Here is a 17257-nt window from a genome sequence, read left to right as displayed (position 1 = left end):
GCTGCCTCCACCGATGGGAATCTAACCACTGAATTTAGTGATGTATATCAGAAGACTTACCGCTGTCCCAGCGAGGGACGGGTTTATAAATTTGGGGTTGAGGGGTATGCATTTTTAAAGGTTTTTGTCTCTGCACTAAATTTTTGCGGTTCAGAATATTCAAGAACTTGCGCTACCTCCTATAAATCTACTCGGTGTATTTTTTATTCTTTTTTAAATTCTAGCAGTAGAACGAACGGCAAAAAACCACACAAAACACAGCTTGTCCAAGAGGCATAGAATATAACAGTGATCCTTGTTGTACTTGGGGTAAGGCGATATGATTCCCATATCATACCAGACAATGGATTGTATTGGGATAGCTTAGATAAGTTGTATTTTTACTCTCCTGTATACGGTGTATTTAAACTTAGCCATGCATGTTTCTAATGTAGCATGTTTTTGTAAAGGGAAAAAAAACAATTTCCTGAATTATATGTTTGGACGATTTATGTTGCGGAATGAAATTGGAGCGGGTTCCAATTTACGATTTTGTAATAAATCATCATCATAATATAAGGTCGAGTATTACTGCCCCAACCCTATAGTTTATACCCTAATCTCACAGTTCATAGCTACTTGAAGTAAATTTTGCGAAATAAAGCTTGACCAACAAGGAAGCAAGAAAAGTGCAGTCGAGGCAGTCAAACGTCAATAAATTCTTTTGTGAGTCAATCAAAATTAAGATCTACATGAAATTAATTTGTGACGTATTCATAGAAAAACTGTTGGTGGAAATCAGTAAGGTTAGCAACTTATAATGTATAGAAAAGTCGGTGCGTTTTGGTAATACTATATTCCAACAACGCCTCTAGTGGCACAGCGGTATTTCTGCGGAATTATACCACTAGAAACCGGGTTTCAATACCTGGGATGGACAAAACACAGATAGCTCTTTGTGTAGCTTTGTGCTTAATAATAAATATCAAATACTCCAACGACTGCTTTTGAGTCACGTTGCTTAACAACAAAAGTATAACATAATATTGTTGTTAATCTATGTATTGAAAGTATAAAATGGAATGTACAGAGAACAAAAATACTTAAATTTGTCTTCATTGATTAAAGAGGTTTGTTTTTAATTAAAAGCGTTGGCGATGTAACATAAAACAGCTTAATTCAGAACAATTTAGGTGCAAAATTAAATCGATATTTTTACTTTCATGATGAATTTATATGAACTTGGCTATAGGTTAGGTGATCTACTACGTCTTTAGGCTTCATATATCAACATTCACTACACTCATAAGGTTTCACGGCAAACCATCGTTGCACTCCGGATCGCTAAAATCATAATGGTCAGATAGTAATCGAACTATTTTATCTGGATAAATGTATTTTGGCTTTTATGACTCCTCCCGTTTCGAAAAGTCGAGAAAAATCCGGTGTGATATGACACACGCCTGATTTTTATATAGATAAGCATAGGCGGAGGAAACGGGGGAGGTGTATTTCCTCTAGATTTGTTTAGACTTTAGATGATGTAAGCAAGAGGATCAGCTTAATTAAAAAAAATTCTAATTCCCGTGGTGAATCATAACACCAGGGAAATTTCTGTTTACATTCTAAATTTTCATAAAAAAACAACATGCGTGCGCGAATATATATATATATGTATAGTATCACTGTAGTTGCATGCGTCGTATCTAAGAGCTTCAGGCTCATTGAAATTTGACCTCTCTCTAGCAAAAAGAAATTCCCGTGTCATTGTATATAGGTGTAGAGTTTTGTGTAATTCAGTTATTTTATTACAAAAATCTCAAACCGTGATAATACTATCACACTAACCATTTAGAATGTAAAATTGAATATGTCGTTGCGATATCTTAATATTTGACAGTAGAATAATGTTTAGATGGACATATAATAATTTTAACTGTGATCGTAAGTTTCACCTAAGCTATACGAGAATGGTAAAAATTTAGTAAAACTCTTCAAGTTATAGGTGTTTATTTGAGGAAATTTCGAAGATTGTCAGCTGTTAGTTTTACCAAAATCGTTGAATCCTAACTTATTGAAAACAATACGGAATGTTATGTCTACGATGTGTTCGTATAATATTTTCGTAGACACTGATCGAATAAGATATCTTACAACCGTAATCGTCTCTTTTAGCGAATGTCCTTTGACTTCAGAATGTTCGGTCTCGAGGATTAGGTTACTTGAATGTTATTTATTGTTTAGCTTTATGCGCGTAGGATTAGAAGATTATTAAATGTTTTCAGTTTAGAGAGCGAAACAAAAACAAAATCGGTGTTTCCTGCGCGAAAGTTAATCTTGTCATTTGTAAAATGCATTAATGTTTTACGGTAAGCTTTTGCTCAGAAAAAGTATTACATAACATATTTTATTAGCCGCTAGATGCCGCCTTGTATGTAACGTAGGACGGTGTATAAAGCGTTTCAATCACACACACACACATTGGTACTGTCGGAAGCTGCGCTATTCTGTTTCGCACGCGCACAATTATGAATGAGAACTCTGTGTTGGACAATTTGAACATAAGACTTTATGTGTTTACGACTGTGCTGGCTGTCCTAGCGGAAAAATTGTCAATCTATTTGGCAAAGGACACAGAGACACCGTTGTTGATAACCAAGGGTAAGACGAGAAGCGTGGTTGAGATCTATCACCAAGCTGGGGTAAGACATCTTGAGCTAATAATAAACAATAGCTAGATTTAGTGTTTTATAAGGTTCATTAGGTACTCTAGGAAAGACGTGGTTGTCAAATGTAAGATAAGCCATTTCCCCAGCCGTGTTAAAATGAACATACATTTTCAAGCAGAATCTATGATCAAATTTCAGTATCTTACACGTACGTGTTTGTATAATTTACTTCGTGATGTGCTACTGGGATTCATATGGCCCTAAATGAGTCGTTGTAAAACCTCTTCCAATAAAATTATTCACTCGGGTATTATTTTATTTTCCTATTGGAATTGTGACAACTTCCTGCTAAGTTTTTTTTTTTTTTACTTACTGAAATTCAGTGATGGCTGTGTTGTGGATGGTGTTTTGCCCGTGTGTTTGATTAGAAATGACGTATTTTGTTTATTTGATCTGCTTTTACACATCTTGAACGAAATAGTGAGTAAATGTGTTTTCTAGCTATGTTTCGAACGGTGTTTCGTTGTTGTTACAACAGGACAAAAAAGTGTAAAATTACTTTTGATTCTTCGTACTTGTGTTTAACTTTCAGTCTAAAATTATTAATGTATACATATCAAAACGGTAAACCCTACCATTGAAGATGCGGTACAAAAACGATTTCTGAAATGTTCCAAAAATATATGTAAACGTCAACAGTTTTACACAAGTTTATACTATTTCATTACTAATGTGTATATATATAAACATACGAGTAAAGTCACCCGTGAATTATAAGGTTAATTAATCCATCTTTGTTTACCTCTGCAATTGAGTTATTCCAAACTGGCTTGACAGTGTGGTTAAGCTATTGAATAGGGTCACAAAAACAACAAACTGACTTGATAGTCTTTGTGTTAAATGATTGTATGAAGTCACAAAGACTCCAGAATGGCTTGACAGTACAGTTGTTAAGGTACTGAGTAAGGTCGCAACGATTTTAAACAGGCTTTAAATTTACATCATTCAATGTGGCTGTTCGAAGAAAATTTGTACTTTTCAAGTTTTCGGTTATCTCCACCCCACTTCCCGGCAGAGTGTCGAAAACTTTGTTGGTATTAATGGAAACCTTTGGCTACTTACTTGCGATCTTTATTTACTTGGTGGTGGCTGGTTTCACCGTAGTTAATGTTAAAAAAAAAAAAAAAGAGTTGATCAACTTCATTCTTAATTCGTGAAACCAGTTCTTAATTTATCAAAATCGATCTTGCAGTGCGTACTTGTTAGATGCTGGGAACCTTTCTTGATGGTATTCCTTATGCTTGGTATTGCATGATTCGTTCACCAAGTCTGTGTGTGCGTCTTATGTTACTCGTAACTTACTAAAGTATTCAATTATTGGTGCCTCACGATGGCGTTAACGCAATAAACGCCAGTTTTTGTAATATCCTTTAAACTCCGTCTAACCGTGTTTGATAAATAGCTTTTAATTTTAATTCGAAATTTCCTGGGGGGGGGAGACACTGAGGGTATTAACAAGAAGAACTTTCGAATTTTTACTGTAAAAAAAGTCGTTTCGAAACAGTACTAGAGCAAAGCAATGTCTTAAATGTGAGTTCCGTTGAACAAAAATATTTTTTATATAGACACGATCGTAAAAGAACTGATGGGAAAACTTTATTTCCAAAGATTTGGAAAACAAAAACGAGTTGTTATGGATACAAGTCTCCTCTAGAATAAGCTGCTTTCAAGTATTTATATAATACTATACAATAAAGACGCTGTTAAATATTACCTAACTTATTTTATTTTTTTCCAACGTTATTGAAAATTTCATTACTATCAGCACTCAGCAACGAAAAGAAATTATGGACTTTCGACTGTCGGAACTGACCATTGTGACGTCACATGAATAAATGCATACGTCACCAAAAATTATACGATTTTGTCTAAGCCATTTCCCCCATCTCACTCGGTTGTGTTGTCTGACGAAGGGTTTTTCTTTTGCCCGAAACATTGCAAGTAATAATTAAAAGTGTTTTTTTTTATTGGCTTGCGTTTTAACATTTTTTTCCCACGTCTGGCGACCATTTCTACTCTTCCCCAAAAAAAAAGCTACATACGCTTGCAATACATCACTATTAGAAGTTGCTAAAGCAAGAGAAAGTGTGTTTAAAATGTCAGTTAATCACACAAGTTCGCAGAATAACTTGAGTCAGGTGCATAAAATTCGAAAAAACGAACGTAAGTGTGGTGAAAATGTTTGTTTGTTAACTGTCTGCTGACGCTGGTTGCAAACACAAAAACAGTAGCTCATTATTTCAACGTCTGTTTCTTTTTGTTGGTTTGTTAAAACTGGTTTTTTAAACAGCTTTTAGAATATAGATGACTTGGTCGGACCAACTTAATGCCAGTATGTTTTTAATGTGTAAAATCTTTTACGGCGATACGTTAAAATTATTCGATTTGTACTGGGTATTGTAGTAGTTAAACACATCGTTAGATAATCTTAATTTTACAAAGTGAAGATATTAGATTTTGTTTTTACTAAGTTTTCACAGCCTTAGTAAACAGTGATTTCCATTTAGTGAAAATGGTATGTGTGTGTTAGAGTTGAAGTATCATAATCAGAGATCTCGTTTATGATTTATAAAAGTTATTCATTTTGCTTATTATCATTCTTGGAAAAAAATCCCTTAAGTTTTGCTTTTGTTTTCTAATGAATATGGTGAATTAATTTATTACAACAAGCATGTGCGTCCGTAAGTTAGGAACTCTCGTGCCTATTAAATGATTTTATTGAAGTATTTAAATTCCAATTAATATAATCTTCAACCTTATATCGTTAATGTAGGGCAAGTGATAATTTTGAGAAAACATAGTAACCTTCATGGAGTCGCACGTCCCTCACATGAAGTATATGATACAAACATATTTATTAACGCCACAGCAGACTTTTGTTTAGTATATAAAGTAATACTTTAATTTTTTTGGGAGTGGTGGTAAAGAAGATTAACACATTGTTTTTTCTAGAAACCCGTTATTAAAAAAAAGCTGAACTGTTAAGTTTCTTTTTTTAATTACAGGGTTCTAGAAATCTGTCACACAAAAAAAAAACAAAGCGACGGATTGTTAATTATAGAAACCTCTCATTAAAAATAGACACTACACAATGTAAAAATCTGTCATCTAAAAACAAAAGCGACACAATGTTAATTATAAAAACCTGTCATTGACGTTCAACTTTTGCACGTACGCATTCGGGTATATTCGAACGAAGACGGCTAGCGGTTTTGTTTCTCTACAACGGTGTAAAATCAGTATTAAATGGTGTTATTTTACAGCTGGGTGTTGGTTTGACGAATATCGTCTAAAATGAAGAAGTGCAGGATCTATATTAGAAAAGGGAGATAATTAGGTATCTCATATTTAAATCTCAAAAGGTAGAAGTTTGTGTACATTCACAAGAAGTGTCATAACAACACACAAAGTAAAAAAAAAATATCGTAACTGGTGTTTGTTTACTTTATCCGTCAAGAACAACGAGCTTTGTCTGTTAAAACTAGCCGTTTATTAATGTTTTATTAGTTTTTAATCTTTTGTGCATTACTAACGTGTTATATTTTAGGCATCCCGTACAAGTCTCAAAACTGAACCAAGTGGTCACCTTAAAAATATCCGTCGTGAGTGTAACACCCAAGTGGATGGAATTTGACGTCTTCAAGTTATTCATCAGTGATGTGTTCAGCAAACTATATTTGCACTTCATTAGGTTTATTGTTTTGGTCGGACAATTCTCAGGCCCCACACGTACACGTCTGCTCAGACGAGATCAGCGTTATGTGTACTACAGGAAGGAACTATCCTCTTTTCGTGACGATTTACTAAGCGAATCAATATCACACCTGGCGCAGTCAAGACAGTTTTTGTGGACTTAAAGAAAGTAAACGGGTATATGTATGGCCCTGTACTTAGACTATCGTTTGTGGCTAATCTTTGTTGTAAATGCAGATGTCACATTGTAAATGGAGAAAGAACACTTGCACAGGTTATTTTGTGCACACATCCAGACTGTACTTTATTAAATTTGAACTTCTAGTGAAGGCAGCATTAACCACCTGGCCATGCTGGGCCGTTTCGTAATGCACTCGACTCGTAATCCAAGGGTCGCGGGTTCGAATCCTTCGAATCACACCAAACATGCTCGCCCATTCAGTCGTGGGGGCGTTATAATGTAACAGTCAATCCCACTATTCGTTGGTAAAAGAGTTGGCGATGAGTGGTAATGACTAGCTGCCTTTCCTTTAGTCTTACACTGCTAAATTGGGAACGGCTAGTGAAGATAGCCCTTGTGTAGCTTTGCGCGTAATTCAAAACAAACTTACGATTACACACAATGTTACACAATGTGCTGCACTTCCTGTTCGGTGCACACGTACAGTATATAAACAATGCTTAAGGTTGCGTATACCCAGTTATCGATTAATCAGCTCCTTGTGTCATAGTATTTCAGACCGTTATCTCAGATGTGTACTGAATCCATGCAAACGTTATACTTAAGTTTATAACGTTTTGTTGAGGGTTTATTCTCGCTTTTGTCTTGAAAAGTACATGTTTGTGTGTGTGTCTATTTGGACTGAAACAAACACATGTTGAGTGATTCCGAAATCAAGAGTAAGAAATATAAATAACTGGATTTGGTTCTTCATTCGCGGTTTAAGTCTGTTTCACATTATAGCATCGTTAATTTTAAAATCTCTCAGTGTAACGTTAACAGCATTTCATCGAGAGACCCTTGCCTTGTTTTATTGAAGTTCACTGTAGCTCAAGGCCAATGAATAGAATCTTAGCTTTCCCCCTTACCTCTCTCTGTGCGCTTGAATGTAGGGAACATTTTCTACTGGAACGCATAGTAAATAATAAAATAACAAAGTATTTATCGATCAACACTGCTGGTGTTCTCAGCCTCCGTGCAAATAACATTTCTCTCTCGGGCTGCGGCGGTTACGACGTTGTTCACTCTTTTTCCTGAAAAGTTATTAAGTTAGCAGAATTGTGATTAGGGTTGGTATCATGTGGCACTCAGAGAAATAATTGTTTTTGGTATTTGTTTACGTGTGGTAAACTTGATACGGCCGTCTAAGCAAAGTTTTGGGTTGAGCTTTCTCTTTACAACATTGCAATTAATTGCATTTGCGTTGATATGTCTATGACAATAAATCTATATCTTATTTTATACATCCATTTTATAGTAATAATTCCATATCATGGAATGCCCAATACATCCCTGTTATAGTAATAACTCCATATCATGCCCGATTCAATACATCCATTTTATGATAATAATTGCTTATCATGACCGATCCAGTATATCCATTTTATGGTAATAATTCCATATCATCACCTTTCGTATATTTTGTTTGTTGAGAAGCACATACTACACAGTGGACTGTATATGTTCTGTCCATCTTAAGTATCAAACCCTGATTAATAATTAACATTATTAGCCCACTAACTTACCACTGAGCTATGGGGGCCCTGTATTTTGTATAGTGAAAGCTGAGTTTTCATTATCCCTGTTGCCGTATGACTATGACTGTTAATTGTCAAATAATTATATGAGCATGAAACTTGCAAATGAACTAGAAAAAGTCATAGTGTATGTGGGCTATATATTGATTTTCCATAATGTCAAATAATAGAATACGTTGAAGTAGTTCTTGTAGTTGTATGCCAAACTATAGTGTTAGAAGATTCATGAACAGTAGATCTGAAGAGATCAATCTGATGTTTTGTATTCTATATGATTGAAAAACAAAAAGTGTTTTTTGTGTTGTTAGCACTACATACAATTTGAATCTGGTTGTGTTGTACGAGTGGACAAATCTAGTTTAGAGGAAGATAAAGAACCATCTCCAGTTATCATTCTGCTGTGGAAATGCTCATGAAATTCTCATTTTTATTGACATTTTAGAGTGTGAACTTGAGTGAAAAAAGTATTAGAGATTTTGTACCAGATGTAGTAGTTAAAAAGGTACACCTTAATGTATGTTTGTGACTCTTATATTGAAGACAAAGGCTGGTTTATATTTATTTTAAAGTTTTATAGCTACATATGTGTAATCAATTTACATTTGTGGATTAATAAAACCAGAAGTTTTACTTCTAGAGAAGGCAAATGTGGTTGGTTTGTATGTAAAGAAACGTTAAAATAACCTGAGGAAACTTTGTTACGAGATTTGTAAGTAAAGACCTTAAATACAAAAAAAGTAGAACAAAAGAAAATGGAAAAGTTTAAATCAAATGAAAAATTGTAGTTTAGAAACAAAAGTTTTTGTGTAACATCTTTTTATTATAATTAGAAATTCAATATCATACTTGGCCTTTGAGAGAATCTTAATAGTTGGAGAGAGATATTGGATGCCCTGTTTCTGTATTGTATTGATTGATTGATAGATAGATAGATATCTACAAAAATTGGAAATTACAAACCCTCTCAACTCTGCTATCTATTGTATCAAGACCGTACAGAAACAAGGCATCCAGTATTTCTCTTCAACTAATAAAATTCCACAACCAAGCATGGTACTGATCTTCTAATAAGATCATACATAAAAACTCATCTGTTTAAATGATACACCTTCTTTATTTCTTTTAAACCTACTCTAAATTAATTATTTCATTTGTCCTACATACTTTTTTTTTTTTTGTATATGAATATGTTTATTCATTATTTATTAGAAATTATATCAATATTCATAAGGTAGGTATTGTTTTGAAAAGTTAGTGGTAAATTGTGGTGACCAAATGTTAGAAATCTACTTTTGTATTAAGAGATTCTATGAAGTCATGTATTAGTTGTTTCATTAGAAAAATATGCATTTAAAATAGGAAAAAGTGAGTTGAAAATAAAAACAATTATGTATATAATATAATAAATATAAAGGACCTTTAATGTGTGTTGTTCTAAAATGTTATGGGTTTATCTCAAAAGTTGCTACTATGTAAGTACATTTGTTCTTAAATATTTATAGCTTTTAGTGGAACAGATATTTGAAATATTTTTCTAGAGGGTATGGAGTCAATAATTGAAAGTTTTGTATGATGTAGAGCCGTTGATTAGTTTTATCTTTTTGACTCACATTTGCCCAAATAAAATACAACATCAGTTTTATTGAATAATTTTGTACCATATTTCTTAACACATAGATCCATATATAAAATCAGTTGTTTGTCAAGGAGGTGTGATCACATTTGGAGTTTAATTCAAATATCTTAGTACAAGGAGGTTCACGAGAAGAATTGTAAAATATCACAATTAAAACGAAGATTCTGAGAATTTACATGGGAAACTGGTACACCTGTACTTAGTCAAAGGAATTCACATTAGTTATGTTGGCCTTGGAAAGTTATTGAACAAATATGTCCTGGAATTGTTGAGAAGGAACTTTTACATGAACTGTGTTTCTGTGTGAATCTTTCTCCAGTAATTAGATGTTTTTTTCTATTAAACATATTGCTACTTGCATATGATGAGAGTATAGTATGTAAGTTATTAGAAAACCTTCCTGTTTTTTTGCATTTCTAGCTTTTAACACTAAGTACATAAAAATAATTTCATTGTTCCAGTTTAAGACATTTTAGTTGAAACCATTATTTAGTGGTGCCCTGTGGTTAAGTGTCCCCTGTAAATTGCAAGGATTGGCAAGCCAAAAGGGGCCTAAAAGGTCTGACAAATTTAATTATTGTTGACAAGGAGAATAAAGGTAGGGTGCCTCAGTTATATTTTATGTGGATGGTGGCATGTTTTGATCTTATTCTATTGCTAGTGTAGTGCCTTGTAAATTTGCATGTTAAGTGTATAATGTTTGTTAATTTTTAATCTTATTTTTAAAAATTAGTAATATTTGCATTTTTTTTCTTTAACATGGTGAAAACAATTTCAGAAAATACAGTAAAATAATTATTTCTCCTTACAATGTATTAAAATGACAGCATGCTCTCCTGAATGTTTTTTATTTAACATATTTTTATGATTAATAAATAATTACTAAATTATTCTTTACTTAAATATGCTATACTTTTTACACAAAAAAGATCTTTGGTCAAAATAGTGTATTTTATGGGTCAGTATTAAAGGAAAGCTTATTCCACTGGTTATGAGATACCAGCATGGATCTGTGTGTAAAGTCTGTTCTGTGTGGTAATAATTGTTAGCACCTGCTATAGTTAACATAAATGATTGATCTTATAAACCTGATGGGTCAGGAAGTTTTCTGGTATCTTTCCAACTTTTTAAATTATATCCTCACCGTCTCAGAAATGCTTATTTTATGAAACTTCTGACCATGACATCACTTGGTATTGAATTGAGGAACTCTCTGATATACACAGAGTTGTTCTCTTGTGATAACTAAATTTGTAAAATTTCGAGAAGCAAGAGTGCAATAAGACAGGTTGTACCTTACTTGTACTTTCTTCTGCTAGTTAGTTGGCTGAATATGTATTGAAAGATTTAGGGATTAGAATTTTTTACAAACCATTTAGATGACTGACTTGTATTATATTACCAGCTTTGGTTTTGTTGAAACAATAGTTGAATATTAAAAGCTCTTCAAAAAACATTTACAGTTTGGTAGTAAAGTGGGTGAATAATAAACCTCCCCCCTTCCTCATGCAGTGAAAGCCAAGTAGTTCAGTGTCATCTGGGTATTGATCTACCTAGTAAAATAATATGTTGGAAATTTCGAGTGTATATTTACTAATTTTATGTTTGTAAATATATTGTGGGTGTGCAGAGAGAGAAAACTGTCATGAAATTGAGGGAGAACTTTGAGTTGTTAATTTAAAATGAAAAGTAAAAATATGGTTGTATGTGCTGATACCATTTTTTTGCACTCATCTTTTAGTGTGTCACCACGTGTGCACCTGTTTAGATAGTACATCAAACACATAGTTTCTAAGATTCAAAACCTTTAACAAGAACTGCAAGAATTTTTAAGTATAAAGACTGTTCTTAGGACAGAAAATACTGTGCATGTGTGTTTGATATTAACCTTTACCTGCGCAGTTGGGCTGTTGAACAAATGAACATCAAGTAGCAATTGGAAATTTCTCATGATCTCATGCAGTACATGCAACACAGAAGGTATGACTCAGTTCTTACTGTGATAATGTGATGTAGAGTTTTGACATGTGGTACATTTGTACATTTAATTGTACAAAATATTGTACATTTAATACAATATTTTTTAACTTTGCAACAACAATGATAAACTTCAAAAGCACAAAGGTTTAGCATATAGTAACCGAGTTTTAGTCTAAACTTTGAAATTATTCAAGTCCTGCTGTTGTGTAATATGGCTATATAGGTTCAGTTGGAAAAATAATCATAAACCATGTAAAGTCTCAAGAATGAGTAATATTACCAGAGTGAAAGAAAACGTTGAGTCCTAATGTGCATGGCAGTAAATGTTTAATTATAAACCTGAGTTGACTGTTAGGCTGTGAAAAGTTTTATAAGTGAAATATTCCTGTGTTGGTTTGGAGAACAACACATTGCAATACTAATATATTTAATTAATCTATTCTGATTGACAAGTTGATTTAATTTCATTCTAAATACATTGCTTACTGTGATCACAACTTAATGCCTATTAAAATAAATTACTGCTGACTTTAGATTTGTATCTAGAACTTACAAAGTTCTCTATGAAAAATATATTTTTATGGGTTTGGGTATTGTATACTATTATAACAGTTATATGTTGGAAATAAAAGGAAATGTTATGTAGAATATTAGAAAAAAATGATTTGCATAGATTCGATATTAGATTAAGTGCTCACTTTGTTGTAATTCTGTAACTGTTGACACAGCAAATAGTTGGACCATTTTTGAAGTATTTAATAACGTGTAATAATTTAAATATCTTGCATATTAAAAGGTTTCAGTAAGTTTGAATTACATTTAAAAAAAAAAAAAAAATCTATAACCCTGTAAGCTGTTCTCACTTATTCTAATCATAGATTTCTAAATTAAAACTATCATTTGTCTAACAGTATGGATAGATGTTCTTCAATTTTATTTATGTATAGAAGAAATTACAAATTCCAATTTCTTTTATAACCTTTTAACAGTGTTAATTAATTTTATTGTAAAACATTTTTTCCAGTCAGTTCAGAATTATCTGCTTATGTTTTTACTGAGTAGAAAATTATATGAAATTGATACATATTTATTAGGTAATGTATATGTTATGAAGAGATAAACCCTCTCACTTTTCTTGGTTTATAAAAGAAAGAATGAATTCAGAATTTCATCCTAGCCCCAGAGATAGTTTATAACTTTAAATTGTTGTTTAAAGGTTGACTCATATTGCCATATTTATAATGAATTTCAAATGTATGTTGATTCCAAGCAGAGGCTTTTTTTTGTTATCACTGGAGAACATTTGGGAAAAGGTTTTTTTTTTGTCACCTGAAAATAAAATCTAATAGAAAATATACATTTTGTTACAGAACTGTTAATGATGAATAGATGTAGAACCTTGCATAGTATGAAAAACATTTAAACTTCTTAAAGAGTGTGTACATATTCAGTAAATAGATTCCTTGTTTGCTTGAAGTTGGTCTGTGTAATTTGTTCTCCTCTATTAATGCTATTTATAGACATCTATTCTTGACCTGACCTATTTTTGTCAGTTGCCTACTTTCACTTTTTAGTTCTTGATGTATGGAACAACACATGTTGAAGAAGGAAGAGTGTAGTCATCTGCTGCTGCTTAGTCTTTGTATTTCTCTTGTTCTTCTCACTTTAAGCTGATTGTGAACTGTATATTAATTTATCTGTGTATGTGTGAAAATACACTGTTTAGGTTTATACAAATCGCTAGGTGGTTAATCAATATAGATGCTCAATGTACCCAAAAGACAAAACGTACAGAACCCACCTTGATAGAGATTACCATACACACGTTAGAAATATACATCCATGTGTATTAAAGAATATTTAAACTTTTAATTTTTAAACATTTGAATAAATAGCTTGACTTGCATAATAAAGTGTTGATGTGAATTTATATATAAAACAGAATTTATAAGGTCTCTATAATAGATTTTTAGGAGTATGAAGTATATTATTCTCCCAGCAATACAGGGAGGAAAATTAGAATATTTCAATATGCTTATATAACAATTCCAGTCTTTTTAATTATTTTATTCTCTATGCATGGTTATGCCAAAAAATTGTGAAAAATCTTCAAAATCAAGGTAACTTATTTTTTAGGATAAACCTGTTAGAGGTTGGTGTGTATGATGTGTAATTTTTTTTTCTACATGATCAAAATTGTGGTAATGATAATTTGTATATACAGTGATGTATGTACAAGTGTTGTACAGATCAAATTGAGTGTGTTTAAAGGTTAAAGTGAGTTATTAATGAGATTGTTATACACTTGCAGGTCTGTAAAAATACCAAGTTACAAGTGGAAGAGGGTCTAGATTAGTTACTGTGTGCCTTGCTGTTGTAAATCATTAAGAGTTTTATGAGTGAATTTCCCTTTCAAGTCATGATGGAAAAGGTGAGTTTGGAAATCAGTGTGGGTTATGTGTATAAGGGGTGAAAACAATGCAGTTTAGCAGATCCATTTCTTATGCGTGTGTCTGTGTATATATTATATTATACATATATGCCCAAACTTTATGCATTGCAAAACACACAGAATTTTGCCTTCGTTTCAACAGAATAAATGACTGCCATGTGTATGTGTAATTTTTAATTGTACATCTGCATCTATGCTTTACTTGATTTCTGACAAAATTACTTGAAAATTTTTATTTTAATTTGTAGACCCTTATAGAATATATATATTTAAATAAAATGCTTAGAGATTTATAAGGGGTTTCCAATAAAGAGGAGTAAGGGGATTTTTTGTTCTCTGTCTTGACTCAGCTGTTTGAGTGAATCAGTATATTTGAGCCATTGGAGACAATAAAATAAATTTTGATTTCAGAAATTTTGAAATTTGGTGGGTCAAAATGGTTTGGAGATTTTAAGACTGCACTGATGGATTTGTGTTAAATATGCACTGACATGTGATAATTTAAAACACATGGATACCATTATATTTGTAAAGTTTTATAATCACCATTTCTTAAATGGGGTAAAGGAATATTTGGAGGCTTTCAGGATTGGCAATACAAATTTACATAAAAACTGGCAAGGACGTTGAAGAGATCATTCAGAATCAACAGTGCCTACATACCATGTACATCTGCAGGATCATTGAAAGTGTTCCGTTTCAAGAGTAAATGAAAACAAGATTAAGAATAACAAATATTTAAACAAATACTGACTGACAGACAAAACACTTCTGTAAAGTGATGTAAGTAGCTAAAACTGGTGACCACTTCGGACAACGTTTGACCCCATTTTTGGGAAAATTATGCTATTGAAGTTTTCATATCAAGGCCCATTTGTTGGTTTCATAGGTTCTTGTATTGGTATTTTGTCATTCAAAACAGGATATGCCTACTATTTGGTATTATTTTTCTCCCCATGAATTTTCATAAGTTATCTACTAGTGCTTAATTTTCATTGTAACCTTTTTGCATCTTAAATTTCACAAATGAAATAAATTTAAACTCTGTATATTTTGTTATTCTGACAATAGTTTTGCACAAGTATTTGGATTGAGATCAAAGATTTTGCTATTTACATAGTAGATGGATTGAACTTTATAAGTAGGTCAAGATATAGTAGTAAAAGAGAGAGAAGTGAAAAAAGAACAAATTAAAAGTTAAATGATGGTTTAATACTTTGTGGTATACACTGTAAAGAAAATTATTAGTAATAAAAATGTGAAAGCTAACTTATCTGAAATAAGCAATCTAAGTAGAACAATGAGAAGAAAACAGTGTCAGTGTAGCCTGATATTTGTGCTTGAATAATATTTGTGTTTTGAAACATAGTGAATGTTTCAACTAAGTTGTCCTATCTTTCTTGGATATTACATTAAAATAGGCATACAATTCTGTGCTTTTACACAACTTTGAATAAAATGTTTTGCTATCTTTAGTAATTGTCAAATGGAGAGTAAGAGAATGGACATGTTTTGTAGGTAAGGATTGTAATATTGATCAAATATTTTGTATCTTCAGTTGTTAAATGGAATCTTTTTTTTTTTCTCTGAAGTTAATTGTAATCTTCAATGCTAACAAGAAATCTATCTACAGTTAACTTTGCATACAGGGTGTCTGAAAAATCTGGAACCACAGGCACTACAACATGTTTTACAGAACGTGTTCTGCATACTGTCTTTGTTATATGAAACAAATTGGGTTTATTATAACTTATTTTTGTTTTCAGTTTTTGGTTAAATACAGAACTTGTATGTGGTTCATCAAATTCAGTAATACCAGTGGGTTGATATGCAGTTCTGAGTTACCTAAGGTGGAGTTCAGAAATAGTAATTCCTGTTTTCTTAATGAAAAAGTGTGTTCAAATTTTTGAACCAATTATTGCATGTAATACAAACCATTTTAAGACCAACAAACATGTTAGCATAGTCTAGCTTTAGGTTGCTTTAAGTTGTACTGTTGTATAATAGCCTGAGTGTGCAGTTCTGGATGATACTTTGTAAATCCTCAGGTTTGATAGTTAATGCAAGTTTTGTATGAGCAAATTATTTTGCTCTGGAATGTTATAAGGGTGCATACAGGTTTGCTTAATTTGTTAAAGTAACACTTCAAAGATTACAGATGCAGTTGTTTACAGCTTAAGGTGTGGATCACACAATATATCATTTGACACAAACATTTGTGTACTTTGGTTTGTCAAATTTTATGCACCTTAACTGCTGTATGTTTTCTGAAATTTTAAATTGATTGCTGTAATTTCACCACATACACTATATATGATGTTCCAGTTATGTGGTGTGCTGTGCTCTGCTGCCATTTATTGTAGCTTTTGGTAACTGTGTTCTACTATCCTTTTGTATAAAGTTTAGTAATGTTATGACAACATTTTTGTCTTCAGGTATTTATAAGATGTAGTTATATGTTTATTTATAAATGCTTTTGATTGAAGTTTTGTATCTTTGTATAGTTTTACAATATTTGTTTAAAAAGAGCTTTTACTCAGTTTACAGTTCATATCTCCAATCATTACCACTAGTCATAGAAACAGCTAACAATTTTGATAAACAAACGATGGAGAAACGACCAGGGGCTAGGACCCCTCGTTTGGCCAAACAAGAAGAAATTGAACTGGAAGAAGATGAAGGCTGTATCAATCCTGTTCCAGTAACAATTCATATTGAAGACAGGGGAGGAGGAAAAGAAGATAAGGAAGATAATTCAGATGGTGGAGGAGAGGATGAAGGTGACGATGGTATTGGAAGTGATGGAGACGTTTCTTCTCGAACGCACAGCTCACCTGGACCAGGCTCTAGACAATCACCTGTATCTGGATATATGGGAAAAGAAAAGAAGGCTCAATCCAGGGTAAGTTCACTTATCTTGTTTTTCCCTCGTAGAATTTCATTCCCTTTACAAGATTTATGTAGTATTTATTCATTCTTTTTGTGTTTAATCAGTGATTCTAAAGTATGTTTTTGATGGCAAAATAATTT

At 32.4% G+C, this 17257-nt stretch overlaps 1 protein-coding gene across 23 annotated transcripts in view; it reads left to right on the top strand.

Moving 5' to 3' along the window:
• LOC143225008 (R3H domain-containing protein 1-like) overlaps positions 1 to 17257 on the top strand; it is a 96873-nt gene that overhangs the window by 36753 nt on the left and 42863 nt on the right. For 8 of the 23 annotated variants that reach the window (XM_076453641.1, XM_076453639.1, XM_076453622.1 and 5 more), the window contains 2 exons: positions 14087 to 14206; positions 16768 to 17129. In XM_076453641.1, the coding sequence (XP_076309756.1) occupies positions 16836 to 17129 (294 nt within the window). In that variant the 5' untranslated portion in view covers positions 14087 to 14206; positions 16768 to 16835. Of the gene's footprint in view, positions 1 to 2449; positions 2682 to 10204; positions 10394 to 11536; positions 11776 to 14086; positions 14207 to 16767; positions 17130 to 17257 lie in introns of those variants that run through there. The other 15 variants (XM_076453642.1, XM_076453623.1, XM_076453637.1 and 12 more) reach the window with 8 other exon arrangements.

Source organism: Tachypleus tridentatus, chromosome 9 (assembly GCF_004210375.1).
Source record: "Tachypleus tridentatus isolate NWPU-2018 chromosome 9, ASM421037v1, whole genome shotgun sequence".
Lineage (NCBI taxonomy): Eukaryota > Metazoa > Arthropoda > Merostomata > Xiphosura > Limulidae > Tachypleus > Tachypleus tridentatus.
Note: the sequence above shows the minus strand (reverse complement) of the source record. Positions and strands in the feature narration are given on the sequence as shown.